This window comes from Gopherus flavomarginatus, chromosome 4 (genome assembly GCF_025201925.1).
Source record: "Gopherus flavomarginatus isolate rGopFla2 chromosome 4, rGopFla2.mat.asm, whole genome shotgun sequence".
Classification (NCBI taxonomy): Eukaryota; Metazoa; Chordata; order Testudines; family Testudinidae; genus Gopherus; species Gopherus flavomarginatus.
In genome coordinates this window covers 86,533,777-86,550,439 of record NC_066620.1, presented here as the reverse complement: position 1 = coordinate 86,550,439, position 16,663 = coordinate 86,533,777, and the positions used below count along the sequence as shown (strand labels likewise).

Here is a 16,663-nt window from a genome sequence, read left to right as displayed (position 1 = left end):
TTGCAATATCTGTCACATCTCCCTTATAAAGAAGTTTGTGTAACAGGGCTGCTTGACCAGCATCCTAGGGAAACACATGGACTTATTCCTTGGATGGCGTTTCTGCCATTACCTTGCCTAATTTCATTTTTCAACTGTTTATATAATAAACATTCTGCTAACAAGCCAGTATACATCATTCATAAATCTGTACGGTCTTTTCAATCCATACCATATATTTTCTTTCTTTGGAACCTATGGGGCAGTACTATAGGTGGAACTCTCTCAGACACCTTTTTACCTCTGTCACCCCAAAACCTGGTCCTCCCACTCCTGCTTCCTATCTGGTTTCTAGGGAATGCATGTCATATCCTTTTGTCCCTCAAGGGTGGGACAAAGATGAGTGACCTGGGGTGGACCTTCTCCACCCCCCTTTGGAATATTCCAGGAAACAACTCTTTGGCCAGAAGGGAGAAATAAAGCAGGGCTGGCTCCCTGTAAAGCAGCTCTCAACTATGCATTGTTTTTAAGGACTGAGAAGTCAGGCAAGGGAGATTTTTCACAGCTCCCCTGTTCCCTGCCCCACCTCCTTGGAGGTCAGGACCTGGGGATCCCTTTGGCCTGACTTCAACTTCTATGAGGAGAGGGGAAAGAGTATTGATGCTCCACTCAGCTGCGTTGGCCTTTTGATCCCTACACACTGAGTCAAGGTGAACAGCATTTCTTCTCCCCTCGACTTCCGCACCCCCCAACCAGGCTCAGTGTCATTTACATTTTCACAAACCATCAGGCAGTCATAGATTGGGGAGGGAGGGGAGAGTTTCCCCCTTTTCCCCGGTTGCAGTTACTTCCATCATCCCCCGCATACCCTTCACTTGGGCATTTCCCACTTCTGGATGGGTGTCATAGATTAGCCAGTGTATTGTGGCTGGCTCAGTGGTCTCACTTTTGGCTGGAGACCCTGTGCATGCTGTGTACTGCCTCTGGTTCACTGATAAGGGTGGGCAGAGAGTGTATTTCCCTGTCCTGGGCATCAGGACTCAGTTTTCCTTCAGGTCAGTAGGACTCCTTGCTCCCCTGGAGCAAGAGGTTGTCTTAATTCCCCCCCCTTCTTTCAGCCCCAGGTATTTGAGTTGCATATGCAGGGGAGGTATCTTGATCTTCACAATGTTTCCTCTCCGATACTGGCAGGAGGGATACAAACCCCTTCTCCCTGTCAGCTACTTCATTTGCATTTTGGCTCACACAGTCCCTGGGATGTTTGGAGCTAACTGAGTGGGTCTGAGTCGTCCTTTTTGCTTTTAAATCCAAAATATCATTCCCTAAAAAAAAAAGAAATGGATTGTCTGCTAAGACACCTACAGCCAACACCCGGGCCCTTCCGGGTCTGTATAGAACTCTGTGCTGTAGGTAGAGTGAGGGCTTTTACACTGGGAAGACAACTTTTACCCAGATTTGGCACCTTGCAAGCATTTGATTGAGTTTCACAATGTGGGGTTTATCTATAGCAGATGTGGACAAACCTTTTGAGCCGAGGGCCACATCTGGGTGGGGAAATTGTATGCAGGGCCAAGGCAGGGGGTTGGGGTGCGGGAGGGAATGTGGGATGCGTGAGGAGGTGCAGTGTGCAGGAAGGGGCTCAGGGCAAGAGATTAGGGCAGAGGAGGGGTGCAGGGTGTATGAGGGAGCTCAGGGCAGGGGGTTGGGGTGCAGGAGGGATGCGGGGCATATAAGGGGGCTCAGGGCAGGGAGTTGGGGTGAAGGAGGGGTGCGAGGTGCAGGCAGGGAGCTTAGGACAGGGAGTTGGAGGGTGGGGTGCAGGCAGGGTTCAGTCTCCGGGCCGGCGCCGCTTACCTAAAGCGGCTCCGGGGTGGCAGCGGTGCGCATTGGGGCCAGCTCCCTGTCTCCAGCCCTGCGCCGCTACAGGAAGCGCTGGGGGTGGGGGATGGAGGGCTCCTCATGCGCTACCCTTGCCGTGCCTCCAGGTACTTCCCTGAAGCTCCCATTGGCCATGGTTCCCCATTCACAGCCAATGGGAGCTGCAGGGGGCAGTGCCTGGAGGCAAGGGCAACGCACCAACTCCCTGCCATTCACCTGGGAGACGCAGGGATGTGGAGCTGGCTGCTTCTGAGAGTGGCGCGGGGCCCGTAGCACCACGGGGGGCAATCCTGCAGGCTGGATCCAAAGCCCTGATGGGCCAGATGCGGCCCATGGGCCATAGTTTGCCCACCCCTGATCTATAGTCTTCACAGTCCCAGTATCTCCATCAACTGAATGTTTCACCATGGATCATTGAAGCGTCACTGCATAAATCAACAGTGTAATGGTCCACTCAAATATCCCGGGACAACTTTCTTCAATATTGGGGGGAGGGGAAACCCTCCGATTGCATGCCCTTCGTTTTCACCTACCACCCCACCTTGGAACTCATAGGGGGTATCATTAAACAATTAATACCTATGCTCTATGGGCCCCACATACTGAAATAAATCTTTCTCAAACCTCCTCTTCTAGCCTTCAAACAATCCCCTAACCTGTTGAGATGTTCATCAGAAGCAAGCTTTGCACAGACTAGGCCACACCAACTCAAAGTGGCCCAGACACTTCCAGAACAACTGTCTGTAGGTTTTGTATCTATCTCTGCTGCTGTGGTGATCTGTACCCCTCACCACATACCTTTCAAGATCCATGGATCCTACACATACCCATCATAACATGTGGCGTATGTCATCCAGTGCACTTAATGCCCCAATAACAACAGTGTGGGTGAAATGAGATGACCATTACACTCTCAAATGAAGTCACACACAAAAATGATAACAGATTGTCAAGGCTGGTTCCCCACTTCAAGTGCAGAAGGTGGGAGCCCGCAGGGATCCTGAAAATTAATACTGGCCACTCCAGTCTTGTATTAAACTCCCAAGGTTACAGCTTTTCTCTGACCTTGGATGGGTAGATGCTTCCACTACCCAAGTGCAGAACCCCTTTGAGAGCTCAGGAAGGCGCACTTGGGAATTCCTTCCTGTGGGGTACCCTCAAGCCCTTTCATCCCTTCTCCAGGGAAGAGCTGAGAAGGGGAGGGGGGAAAGAAAAAGGAAATCAGCTGTTGCCACCAGCTAATTAAACAACATGTGCACCAACCTCTTAAGAGACACAAATCCAATTCTGTCCTTAAAAAAGGTAAATTTTATTAATAAAAAAAAAGGAAAGAAAATATACCTGGGAATTTAAGCTTTTGCTACATTAAAAAAAAAAAAACTACAAGGATTAAGCATCAAGAAGAGCTTTCTTGAGGTCCATCTTAAAGGTTACAAGCAAAACAAAAGCCCCAGGGGTTAGCACAGAGTCCAGAAGCCATTAAAAAAAAAAAAAAAAAAAAGAGATAAACCTAATAGTGTCTTCCTAGACATTTCCTGATCTACTTACATATCAGAAGTTTCAAATGAGTATTTTCTAGGTATGATACCGAGGATTTTTCATACCTGGCCCCAAGCTTCTTACAACATAGATGTTGCCCTGTTCACCTCTCCCCGGGAAAACCACCACAGACATATAAAAGGGGAGTCTTGTTTCAATTTTTTAAAGTTCTAGCCTTCCTATTAACTTTTTTGGCCATGTGCCCACTCACTTTCTTTTACCTATGCATAGCAGAGAGACTTTTTAATCCTTTACAGGTAGAACAATTAGAGAATAGCTGCTAAGAGGGATTTTAGCAGCTGGCTAGTTGGATGTCCCTAACTTTTCCTGAACCTCTAATCAGCATGTTTGCACTGACAATGCAGGTTCCATATATTCACAAAAAACTTCCTTCTATTTCCAACTGATAAGGAGAAACATTATACATACCACATGGATCTCCTTCACAGTATAATCAAAACCTTATTATAACCTCAACAATATTAGCAAATATTCAGCATCGACATATATACACAGGTTAAGTCTGCATTCTTTTGGGGGGAGAAGTAGGAGATCATAACTTAGTTGGATCCATGCTGCAGAAAGAGCACAGGGGGGCGTGGGGGAGCAGTTGCTGGTGCAAAAGCATAGGGCTTCCACACAGATGGCCCTTTGCCTCTGTCAGATCCCAGAGACCCATGGATTTCAGGGAGTCAGACCATATGCTTCTTCCAGAGGGGGAAGACCCCACCTCTCCTTCCCTGATTGAAACATCTGAAGAAAACAACTGGATGAAACTCAGAGTTTTCCTCTATTGTTTGGGTTGGGTTGTTTTTCATAAGAGGGTGATTTTCCCTAATTTTCTTCAAAAATTTAAATTCCTTCCACAAAAAAAAATCCAACCCTGCCCCTCCCTCCCCACCAAAAAACCAACCTAGGATTATTCTAATCTGGAAATTTACTTTGAAGTAAGAAATTTTTGTTCTAAATTATCTGTCATTTTTACTGACACACCCGTGTTTAAATGATGTAGCTAATTTTTTATATCTTTCTACTGATGGTCAGTAGAGCATTTGCACTGGAGATAAATCTTCATAGCCATCAACTATGGCTGATTCAATCAGTCTTCATTTTGGGATCCTAGTGGTAGAGTGATTTTGTACTGTGAAGATATTTTATACCTCTGAAGTAGCATCATTATTGGAACACTCTTGGTATTGTGTCAAGTATCAGAGGGTAACCGTGTTAGTCTGGATCTGTAAAAGCAGCAAAGAATCCTGTGGCACCTTATAGACTAACAGACGTTTTGGAGCATGAGCTTTCGTGGGTGAATACCCACTTCCTCAGATGCATGTAATGGAAATATCCAGGGGCAGGTATATATGTGTGCTAGCAAGCAAGCTAGAGATAACGAGGTCAGTTCAATCAGGGAGGATGAGGCCCTGTTCTAGCAGTTGAGGTGTGAAAACCAAGAGAGGAGAAACTGGTTCTGTAATTGGCAAGTGAATGGCTTCTGAGGAAGTGGGTATTCACCCACGAAAGCTCATGCTCCAAAACGTCTGTTAGTCTATAAGGTGCCACAGGATTCTTTGCTGCTCTTGGTATTGTGGTTACTGGTAGATATCCTGTTGGTACTACTTATAAGGGTCCTAAAAGAAAAAGAAGAGGGAGAATGTGAAAGTTAGCTTTTGGGTAGAGTTGTGGAGAGTGGAGATAATACAAAGCTACACAAATGGGGTTGTGAAATTAAGTACCATGTTCTTTTTCTTTATCTAAATTCTGGTTGTTGGAATGTCACTCCTTCACCATTACCCTACTCAATTTGTGTGTATGTGTTTACACAGTGATAAAGACCAATTTGCAGAATGGTGTTTCTTCCATAGCTCACAGCTCAGATTTTTTTTTCTCTCTGTTTCAGGTGGACAGTCTCTCTCTGGAGGACTTGAATGCATTTGTGGCTCACACTCTGTGCCTTCAGGGGAAGTCAGCTGCTCAGCTAGCAGGTTTGCAGGTAAGGACATGACTGATCTGCTAACATAATGCTGATAACCACAGTAAGCAAAGTGTGGTTTTCTGTTTGAGCATTCTTCTCTTACAGTTACTCACTCAAAGGCTGGGAATTGAGCTTCAGTGTAACATTTACAGGCGTCTCATTTTCTATAATTTGGTTCATTTGTGTTCATTAATGACATGCAATGTTAAATGTAAAAGGGGGCATTTTCTAGAGATTTGAAACCAGGACTGGACATATGAAGATCTAGATTTTGTTCCTAGCTCTGCCACTGATTTGCCATGTGATCTTAGGCAAATGACTTAACCTTTTTTAGTTTACCCATCTTAGCCCTTGTCTGCACTGCAGAGTTTTGTCAACAAAAATTATATCGACACTCCAAAAGTGCTGTAATAAAAACCTGTAATGTATGTTCACACTCACTCCCTCTGTCAGCAGAGCATGGCCACACTTAGGGCACTACATCCCAGTGTGAGCAGTTCACTGTGGGTACCTATCCCACAGTCCTGCTCGACACCTTCTGTCACTAGATGTTGTGGGAAGGCGGAGCAGATCATGGCGCATCTTGGGACAGTGCTCAATGTCCCATGATGCATTGCTTTCTGTCTCAGCATTCCATGGGCTTCTGGCTTTCTTTCATGGTGTTTTTCGACATTCCTTCTTTGCTGTGCGTGCCGGCATCTTTGTGAGAAGGGATGGATCCTGCACTGCTCTCCTGTGCTCTGATAACTGTCATGAAGACATCGTGGATGACAGCACAATTAATCACAAAGTCACTAACTGAAGAAGACTTCCAGTTGCCTGACAGGCTGTGTGATATGGATAGGAGCAACTTAAATTGCTTTTGGCATTCACAGAACAGCTGCAGAGAGTGGACTGTTCCTTTTGGGCTTGGGAAACGAGCACTGAATGGTGGGATCATATCGTCATGCAGGTTACAGGAATACATCAATAGGAAGGGGTACGTTTCCATGGTGTTGCAGGAACTTATGGATCACCATAGGCATTTCACTGACATCAATGCAGGATGGTCCAGGAAGGTGCATGATTCACGTATCTTCAGGAACACTGGCCTGTATAGGAAGCTACAAGTGGGGACTTTCCTTCCGGACCAGAAGATTACAGTGGAGGATGTTGAAATGCACATAGTGATCCTGGGAGACCCGGCATACCCGTTATAGCTGGGGCTCATGAAACCTTATAGGGGAAACCTGAACAGCACTAAGGAGCTGTTCAGCAACAGGCTGAGTAGGTGCTGGATGACAGTGGAAAATGCCTTTGGCAGATTAAAGGTGTGCTGGCAATGCCTTTATGGCAGGTTAGACCTCTGTGAGGATAATATTCCCATGGTCATAGGCACAGTGTTGTACGTTGTGTAATCTTTGTGAAGCTAAGGGTGAAAGGTTTGCTCAGGGTGGAGTGTTGAGGCAGACCACTTGGCTGCTGATTTTGAGCAGCCAGATACCAGGGCTAAAAGAGGGGCACCCAGAGGGGGGTAATTGGAATCAGGAGGCTGTAAGGCAACACTTTGAAAATGAGAACCAGTAATGTATATCATTATGGTTGGTCCTGCAATGTTATATTACATGTAGTTTTCCTAGGAAGCAATGGTGACATTTGGGGCCTTATATTCCAGTAAAGAAATGATTAAACTGCCTGTGCATATATAGGTAATCCCTGCTATCTCAATTTGTAGGAAATAAATAAATATGAGTTACTGTTCAAAAACTTTGCTTGTATTGCACAAGAAACCACACACACACACACACACACACACACACACACACACACACACACACACGGAAAGGAGATACAGGGAAGGGCAGACTTTCAGAGATCTGTGTAGGTCCAGCTATCATTTTGAAAATTGTCCGAGGGAATGGAGTGAAGGGGAAACTGAGAAGTCCTGGAACAGACTGTGTGTGGGCAGAGTTTGGTAGAGGGAATGGAAAAGAGTTCTGAATGTGCTGCAGGAGAGGGCAGGCACACATTTGCTCAGTCTGCAGCGTTATTAAGGACTTTGGTATCTACGTTTGTTCCTCCATGACTTTAGTCATCCATTCGGTAGCATCTTTAACAAACTCCTGATTTTCTTTTCTGTCCTGCCTTTCAACTTCCCTCCACTCCTTGCATTCCCTTTTCTCTGCATTGAAGAAATGCAGTACCTCCCCAAACATGTCTTCTTTTCTCCATCTTGGGTGCTTTTTTATCTTATGGAAACTCTTGGCTGGTGTGTGTGGGGTATTCCTGAAGGCCACATCGGCCAAAGCAGAAGGAGTAATTCACAAAAGCGTGATTATTAAATTAATGCACAGCATTGAAACATTTCAGTAAAATACACCTCTGGTAACACAACAATCACTTTCTCACTGAGCCTTGACAAGCACACATCTCTGCGAACACCCAAAGCATGGTGAGTGTTGGCTGGGGTGGGGGGTGAGGGGCGCTCTACATGGGGAAAAGAGCACTCTGCAAAGGTTGCAGTGCAACCAACTAGGGAAAAAAATTCTAAAATTCTCCCACACATTTCCACAGGCAAGGGTCATTATAGCAGATATCTCACTTCAGAGGTAAGCAAGGAAGCGAGGGTACATCTACTACATGCTTATTGTTTCTGCTCTGCTCCCTAGGCTACTCACCTCTGTGCCACTTTGGTGCCTGCACAGGTGATTGCTGAATGGTGCAGAAAAGTTTCTTACAATGGGGGGAGAAACAAGGCAGCTCTGCCAATGCACCTTTGGCAGAGGATTACCAGGTACCTCCAGAAAACTTTCCTAGAGATATCTCTGGAGGATTCCCGTGAGATCTGTGTGTGCATCAACACCTTGTTCTGCTGTACTGATTAGCTACACAGGGAAACGTCCAGCACACAGAAACACAGCCAGCCTTGTACCTTTCTATACCCTTAGCCCACCTCCTCACTACACAAACCGCAGCCAGGCATCTCCTCTCCTGCTTCTTGCTCACTGGAGACCAACTGCTGAGACTGGCTGGACACCTCTGAAGTGGTGAACAGTTCCTGGCTGCCTGCACCACCGGATGACCCCGCTGGGAGCTCCACATCATCATCTAACTCCACCTTTGTACGCATCCACTGTTTTGATGACAAAAAAACTTTGTAGTGTAGCCAAGGCCTAAAAGATAGTGCTAATACATATCTGTTTCACATGGATGTTGTAAGGGTACTGTAATTAAATAACAATGGTAAAATAGTTGGAGATTGTTGGATGAAAGGTACTAGATAAGTGCAAGTACCATCATAGCCAGTGCTGCAATTAAGATTGAATTGTTTCCGTAATAGTCCCACAGTTGCCCATAGCTTTCTCAAAAAAGTTCCTTTCAGGCTGAAATTTTCCATGCTGGATCTAAATATAAAGATGAATTTGGTTGACTAGTGCAGGAGGAGGGGTGAACATGTGCAGTCAGTTGCAGGATTGGGGGCCTTTGTATGGAATTTTGAAAAAAATCAGCTGAGCTTTCATGAGATACCCGAGATGAAAAATAAAATCACTATTCCCATAAGTTCCAGTCAGAAATAGCTACATTCTCTTTCTATATTTTGAATTGGGGATGGTAGCGTCTAGTCTACTTCAGATCATGTTAGACAGAAAATTGTTCCATTCCACATGCCATGTTAAAAATTTATTTTCTTAATCTCTAAAGGAAATGTTAGAATGCACATTCCTGTCTAACGAGAGTCTGTTTTTCTGAGAACTATAACACATTTGTGAATACAAATTGTATGAAAGATGCAGTACAAAATAATACATTGTTACCCCATTTGTACTAAAGTGTTAGCCTACTTGTAAAGAATCACATGTTGTTTTACATTTTCCAGTGTTGTGAAGACCTTCATTTAGGATCCAGTAGTGCAGTATCTAGGGAAACAGGACAGTGTTTGAGGTGTTGTGGAATCCTTTAGACACAAGTTCTGTTTTTATGATTTGTGGGCAAGGTCTTTACTGAAATCAGAAAGATCCACAGAAGTGGTTTACAGTACTTGTTTGACTTTATTAGTTAAAATTTGGAAGAGAGAATGAAAGTATAAACTAAATAACACTGAAAATATGTCCTGCAATGATTGATTTTTTTATTTAAATCAGCCTGAGATGTGGAGTGTGTCTGTATGGAACAATTAACCAATGGTAGATGAAGTACTGGGGTCAAATGGTCTATTATTAGCAGAGCAATAGCAGTTCCTATAGTTAAGATTTCATAATATTTATAGAGGTGACCATCAGGATCAGAGCCCTGTTATGCTAAGCACTACAAACATGTGAAGTATGGATTATAGTCTAGAATTTTGTGTTGAAATATTGGTTTGATATCCTGTGGGAGGGTGATCACATAGGAAAAACAGTCAGTCATATACAATATATATTGCAAGGAACTGGGTGATAAACGTATGGGTTTTCAGGTTCCTTTCTCAGCTGTGCCACTGATTACTCGTGCCATTTCTGTGTTGTATCAACCATGGCTTGTCTTCACTTTCAAGGCCCTTCATAGCCTGTCCCCACTCTATCATCTCTCATTTAGTAGTGAAAGGTTGAGATCTGCCTCCAGTTGGTCAGTTTGCCTGTGATGCCAGCCTCTATCACCCTTTTGTTAAATTTTCAAACAAGCCTCTTTGTGCTCTCTACAATGCTGTCCCTTAGGCTTGGGAGGGTACTCCCTGTAAACATCTGCAAAGCCAGTTCATTGTTCTCCTTCAGATCCCTCCTTTAAACTCCTTTGCAGTTATATCTACAAAAAAAATTGACAGAAGTTAGACTGCTTGTTTGTTAAGACCACAGCTTATCTTGCTGACCAATTTTATCTCATTGTTTCCTTGTACTAGTCTGTTTATCTATCCATCTGTTGTTTCTCATACTGTACTTAAACTGTAAGCTGTTTGGTGCAGGGATCATCCTTTTGTTTTGTTTGTACAGCACCTTGCACATGGTGGTGTCCTGGTTCACAACTGGGGCTTATACACCTATGGTAACAGAAATAGTAAATAATAATTTTGTGCAAGTCATTTAATCTCTCCATGCCTCAGCTTCCCTATTTGCAAAGTAATTGTCACAATATTTATTTAACTCACATAGGTATTGTTAAATGTAATTAATAAATGTTTGTAAAGTGCTTTGAGATGTGCAAAGTATTATTAATACTTATATTTATGGCAAAAGTCCTTAATGAATAACTTAGTTTTGGTGACTCAAGTGAACTGTTAAGAATCAAATCAATAACACTTACAAAACTTGTAACCTGGATTCACTGAAACATTCTTTATAAAAGCAAATTGATAACTTTTATTTTTTCTCATATTTTTCAATCAACACGTATAAAAACAATTTACCAGACATTAACCTTTGATATATTGTAATGGAATAACATGACTCTTTCATATGTGAGATACAAGGTGGGTGAGGCAATATCTTTTATGGGACCAGCTTCTATTGGTGAAGGAGACATGCATTTGAGTTGCACAGAGCTCTTCTTCAGGTCTCTTTCATATGTGATAATGTAAGAACTTTAAAGCTAATTACAAGGAATTTTAAAGGTACTTGATGTTGTAACATGCCCTGTGGCACAGTCACAGGTATTTTCTAATCACTCTGGAGTTTGGGTTTTATTTAGAGGTAAACAGGGTGTGTCTTGAGTCTTCCTATTTAGGAGGTTTGGATACAGATAAAATGCAAGGGGAGGAGGCATGGGAGTGGGTGGAGCCTTATTCCAGATCCTGATAATCTGTTCACACACCTGTGGAATGCTTTGTTACTTTGAACAGGCCAGGACACACTTTTGAAAATGCCTTCTCTTGATAACGAAGTAAATGACCCACTTGTGTGTAGTGTGCCTTGTGTCATTCATTGCCCATTGATCACTGGTGTATTTAAGTTGGAATTCCAAAAATGCTCAGTTTACCCTGTATCCTGTCATCATTTGTTTTGTCCTAACTGCTGAATTCTAAACTTGAAAAAAAATCGTTTCTGCTGAGTTCATCAAGGAATTGTTGTATTGTAGAGCAAACATTAAATCTGCATAACATAAGAGAGAAAGCATACATTGAGTTAAAAGCAGGTTGGCTCCTAGCAAAAATAAAGCATTTATTCCCATGCAGAAATCCTGTTACATAGAGTATAGTACTTTAACATTTGGAATTTTCGTGTACTCTGAAGCCTAATATTATCTATCACAGTCATTCAATAAAAACATAAAGCAAATAGAGTATGAACATAAAGTGTTGACTTTATGTTTATAGGGATGCTTAGGAGTACTTTTATGTACTTTTGTAAATTGCTCTCACATTACTTCTGTTTGAATTAGATGTTAGTTTCTGTGAGCAGTTTAATCTTTTGGGACAAATACTGCTCTTGGATGTTGTACATGGCTCCCATTGTGGTCAGGACACAGGGAAGAATTTTGTCATTTTCCTATGGAACCACACAGCGCAGCTGCACAGTTCTATTCTGATGTTTGGAGCCATGACTGAGACCATCTTAATTCCTACAGAGACTGGCCATTGGGTGAGTTTATAAATGTATTGTCTTGTGCTTCTACAGGTGTACTTAAAAATATATACCTGATCAGTAACAAGTCAGCACTATGTCCCAATTCTTTCTTTTCTTTCCCTTCCCCCATCTTCATACAACAGGGGTTCTCAAACTGGGGGTCGGGACCCCTCGGCGGTCATGAGGTTTTACATGGGGGGGTGGGGTTGCGAGCAGTCAGCCTCCACCCCAAACCCCGCTTTGCTTCCAGCATTTATAATGGTGTTAAATTAAAAACACTTGTTTATATATTTATAAGGAGGGGGTCAAACTCAGAGGCTTGCTACGTGAAAGGGGTCACCAGTACAATAGTTTGAGACCACTGTCATACAGAGAATGGCCTGTTGTTACAAACATTGTTCCACTGTGAAAGGCACCCTCTGCTCAAAATAAGAGGGGTCTGGAATTTTCATCTGGAACTTGATTATGGAAGAGTTTTCTCTTCCTTGGGAACTGCAGCGCTGAACAGAATCTGGAAAACCCTGCCAACTCTGAGGCCTGGTCCACACTAGGAAATTAGATCAGTATAACTACATTGCTCAGGGTGTGAAAAATTCACACCCCTGAGCGACTCAGTTAAGATGACCTAACTCCCAGTGTAAACAGAGCTAAATCTCGGGGAGGTGGATTATTTATGCCAACAGGGGAACCCCTCCCATCAGCATCAGTAGCATTTTCATTGAAGCACTACAGCAGCACAGCCACAGTGGTGCTGCTATGCCACTGCAGCATTTAAGTGTAGACAGGCCATGAGCATTGTGACATTGAAATTAAATTTTTCTCCTACATATGAGAGTCCTTAACCAGTAGCCTTGCTGTTAGACAAATGGCTGAAGTCTTCAGCACTAATCATATACAGTCCTCCTTTATTAGCAGCTACCGTATACAGATATGTTGCCTTGCACATTTAAATGCTTGCCAGACTAACAGCCAATTAATAGTTCTCATGTAGCATTTTAAAACAATGTCATTTTTCCCTAATCTTGTGCTGGACTTGGACTTTTCCTAAATTGGAAGCTGCTGAAATGTTCCTCTATTTCTTCTAGCATCCTCAGGCTCTGCATATTCCTGCTTGTGGGATGCACCAGCCATTGCAGCTCAAATGATGTGACCTTCTCATAATAGTGCCTGTTAGAGTACTTATTTATCCCTCCTACCTCTGCTCTCTATGTTCCTGAATGTTCTGAGGGTGAGGGTATAAAAGGAGGCAAGGTGATGCCACTGCTGTCTCAGATCCTTGTTCTAACCACAGCAGCAGCTGGCTGTAAATCTCTCTCTCTCTCCTTGGTCCGTCCTTGATAATCCTGCCATCCTTTTTTTCCTTTAATACCATCCCCCTGACAGACTGTAACTCTCTCCATCAATCACAAACCTCTTACAGAAAAAACCCTCATGTTATGTATGATTGTGTTGCATTTTACTGGATGAATGTGGTCTTGGTCTTTGTGTGTTTAGATGTCAGAACTGCTTAGCCATGCTTCACTAAATCTTCCATTTAAAATATTCATGAAATAACATCCATTCTTTTTCACTCAGGTGGACCACAGCCATAGCGTAATTGTTAAAAGTGGTACTTCTGACATACAGTCATAATCTGTGAATTGACACATGAGGGGAAGAAGAATAGTCTTGTGCACTGTATTGTGACTCAGGTGATCTGGGTTCAGTTCCTGACTGTCACAAATTTCCTGTGTGAACTTGGGAATGTCACTTAATTTTCCTGTGCCTCAATTCTCTATCTGTAAAATGAGGCTACAAATACAAAGCTGATGTGAAGATAGACTCATTAATGTTTGTGAATTGCTCAAATGCTGTGGTGATGGAGGTCATGTTCATACCTGGATAGATAGAATAACTTAGAATTATTTTTAAAGTATTCATAATTGTCAGTAACATGAGCATTCTGGGAATTGTAGTTCAAGTGACTTTCATGTTAAAGCACTTTACTTTGAGAGTAACTGCAGTTGCTTTTCTAGTATATTAATATAATAGTTTAAATAAATTTTAATGTAGCTCTTGCACTAATAAATATGTTAATTTTAAAGATCTTATCAATTAAAATCAGGTGGTAGCTTCAAAAGCAATGAATATACCACAATGTCTAACATGGAAGTAGTTTGAATGTAAGGTTTTGGTAACAAGATACACCATGGGAGCAGAGCTCAGGTGGTTTATTATAGTGACATAACTTTTGTGGAAAAGCAGAAGTTAAATATGGACTCTAAAACACAACAAAGAGCCTTCTAAGAACTGAAGCCAAACTTCCTTCCTTCAGCTCATAGGAAATGTTATGAGAATGCTATAGAATCATTTAGTACAGTGTTTCTCAAACTGGGATCTGTGGACCCCTGGTACTCCCTGGGGCCCACAGGCCCTGCTGATCAACTCCTTCCCCTCCCTCCCAGCGCATCTTGCACGCTGGGGAACATCTTCCCCAGTGTGCAAGAGGTGCTGGGAGGGAGGGACTAGGGAAAGGAGCAGGGACAAGGTGTGCTCGGGGGGTGGGGGTGGAATCATGTGAGGGACCACTGTCCCCACTAATCGACTCTTTCCTCTCCTTCCTAGTACCTCCTGCCTGCTGTTCAGCAGCGTGCTGGAGATGCTGGGAGGAAGGAGGAGCTGGAGCGGGGATGGGGTGTGCTTGGGAGAGGGGGCAGAAAGGAGAAGGGGCAGGGGTGGAGTGAAGGCAGGAAGAGGTAGGGTGGGAGTAGGAGAGGAGCGGGGTTGGGGCCTGCGCTGAGCGATGGTGAGGGGAGTGCAGCTTGGAGATCCAGGAAAATTTTAAAATCAATGGGGGTCCTCGAGTTGCTAAAGTTTGAGAACCGCTGATTTAGGGCTTGCTTACATTGGCAATTTACAGCACTGAAACTTTCTCGCTCAGGGGTGTGAAAAAAGCAGCGCAGCAAAGAGCCAGTGTAAGCAGTGCACCAGCGCTGGGATCTATGCCCCTTGTGGAGGTAGTTTTTTTAGAGTTCTGGGAGAGCTCTCTCCCAGTGCTCTGCCGCGACTACACAAGCCACGTTAAAGCACTGCCAGTGTAGACTAGCCCTAAGTATGTGAAAGATTTATATCTATGATGCCAGTATTCTACTATAAAATTTTGTGACTAATCACATGTATTTAATTTATTAAAATCATTTACCTGGGGATTAGTTTATGAGCAACTTGTATCCTCTGGACTGAACAAAATCATTTGGCCCAATTTTGAAGGCTGTGCAAGAGTCTCAGTCCATTATTTTTAGTAGAAGAAAACCCTTTGTTAAGCACAGGAGTAAGTAAGCAGGCTACATCTTTGATATGGTAAATATATGTTCGCAACTTCCACGCTGAATTTGCCTATTATTCTAATAGGTTACCTATATTTAATGTTGAATTAGAATAATAAGTCTATAAGTTTATCCGTTGTTTGAATAAAATAAGTTAAATCCAGTCAAAATATAGTTTGTCTGAAGTTGAGAGTAACCAGGCTGTGGATAGAGAACTAACAAACACATTAAATTTTTACTTTCTTAGAACTAATGGAATGTTTATAATTGCTGATTTGATTATTTTTCATGATTGATGGCTTCAAAATACTGAAAAGTGCACTTCATTTACCGGATTTTTTGATTCATTCTTTTTCCATAAGATTGTTCCAGCTTCCCCCTTTCCCCTTATATGGTATATAAACATTATGTTTTGTGCAGGCCTCCAATGGAGCTGAACATAAGGTCAGAATTAAGATTTTGGACCCCCGGTTGCCTATTTCCATTCTTTCTATTTTAATCTGGTGTGTGGTTTTGGCAAAGAGCCCAGAGAGCCAACATTACAAGTTTGCAGGCATTGCAGAGAAAGAGAGGCACCAGCAGTCATGTTTGCAGTGTCCTTTCTAACACGGTGCCATTCACAGTCGTTTTGCAGTAAGTGCAGCCATAATTTATCTTTCACACAATGTATGTAGAATACTATCCAAACAATGGTGTCTGTAATAAGTTGTAAAAAGGGGCACCCTATAATACTGTCCCTTCAAGCTGAAAGGCCGTTCTTGTACGATTTCTGTAAAGTATAGGAGGGGAAAGAGTCTCACTGGAGACAAAAAGCTTCTTAAAGTTGGGGTTAAAAATCAGCAGAGGAAATCTGGTACTATGTTCAAAGTAAATATACTTGGGCTGACATTTGAGTCCTATGCAATGTGCAGAGCGTGTTTTAAAGTGAACTGCGTGCAAGCATGAATCAGATTTGACAGACTCTCAGCACTCTCTTCTGTTCTTTTTTTTTTCTCATTTTAGAGCAAGTTTGTATTAGTACAATGTTTTTGACTTCATGCAGAAATATACAATTGGGATGAATTTAAGTTTTATAACAGGAGCAGATGGCATCTGTAGAAATACCCACTACTTATAGTGGCACCATTTCCAGCACTGATATTTTTCAGAGCTTTATAAACTCTATTGTTAATTTGATGGGACTTTTTATTTTTTTAATCTGCTTTGGAACGATATACCTTTTTTGACCAATGTTAAAATGATCGGTTTGGCTATTTAGAACGTACAAGAAAGTCAAACGCTGAAATGTACTTGTTTGAATATACTTTTGTTTTGAGTGCTCTTGTTGAAAGCAATTACATATTAACATGAAATAAATCAATTTGATACAATTATTTTATAATATTATGCTAAAAAGTTTGAAAAAATAAATACAACAAATGGAATTATAAAAGTTGCTTTCTGCTCAACACCATAGGTATTCAGATAAAAACTCA

The 16,663-nt window shown here is 42.5% G+C and overlaps 1 protein-coding gene across 6 annotated transcripts in view; it reads left to right on the top strand.

Moving 5' to 3' along the window:
* FAM120B (family with sequence similarity 120B) overlaps window positions 1–16,663 on the top strand; it is a 169,193-nt gene that overhangs the window by 26,570 nt on the left and 125,960 nt on the right. For all 6 annotated transcript variants that reach the window (XM_050949076.1, XM_050949078.1, XM_050949077.1 and 3 more), the window contains exon 6: window positions 5,294–5,386. In XM_050949076.1, coding sequence (XP_050805033.1) covers window positions 5,294–5,386 — 93 coding nt within the window. The remainder of the gene's footprint in view (window positions 1–5,293; window positions 5,387–16,663) is intronic.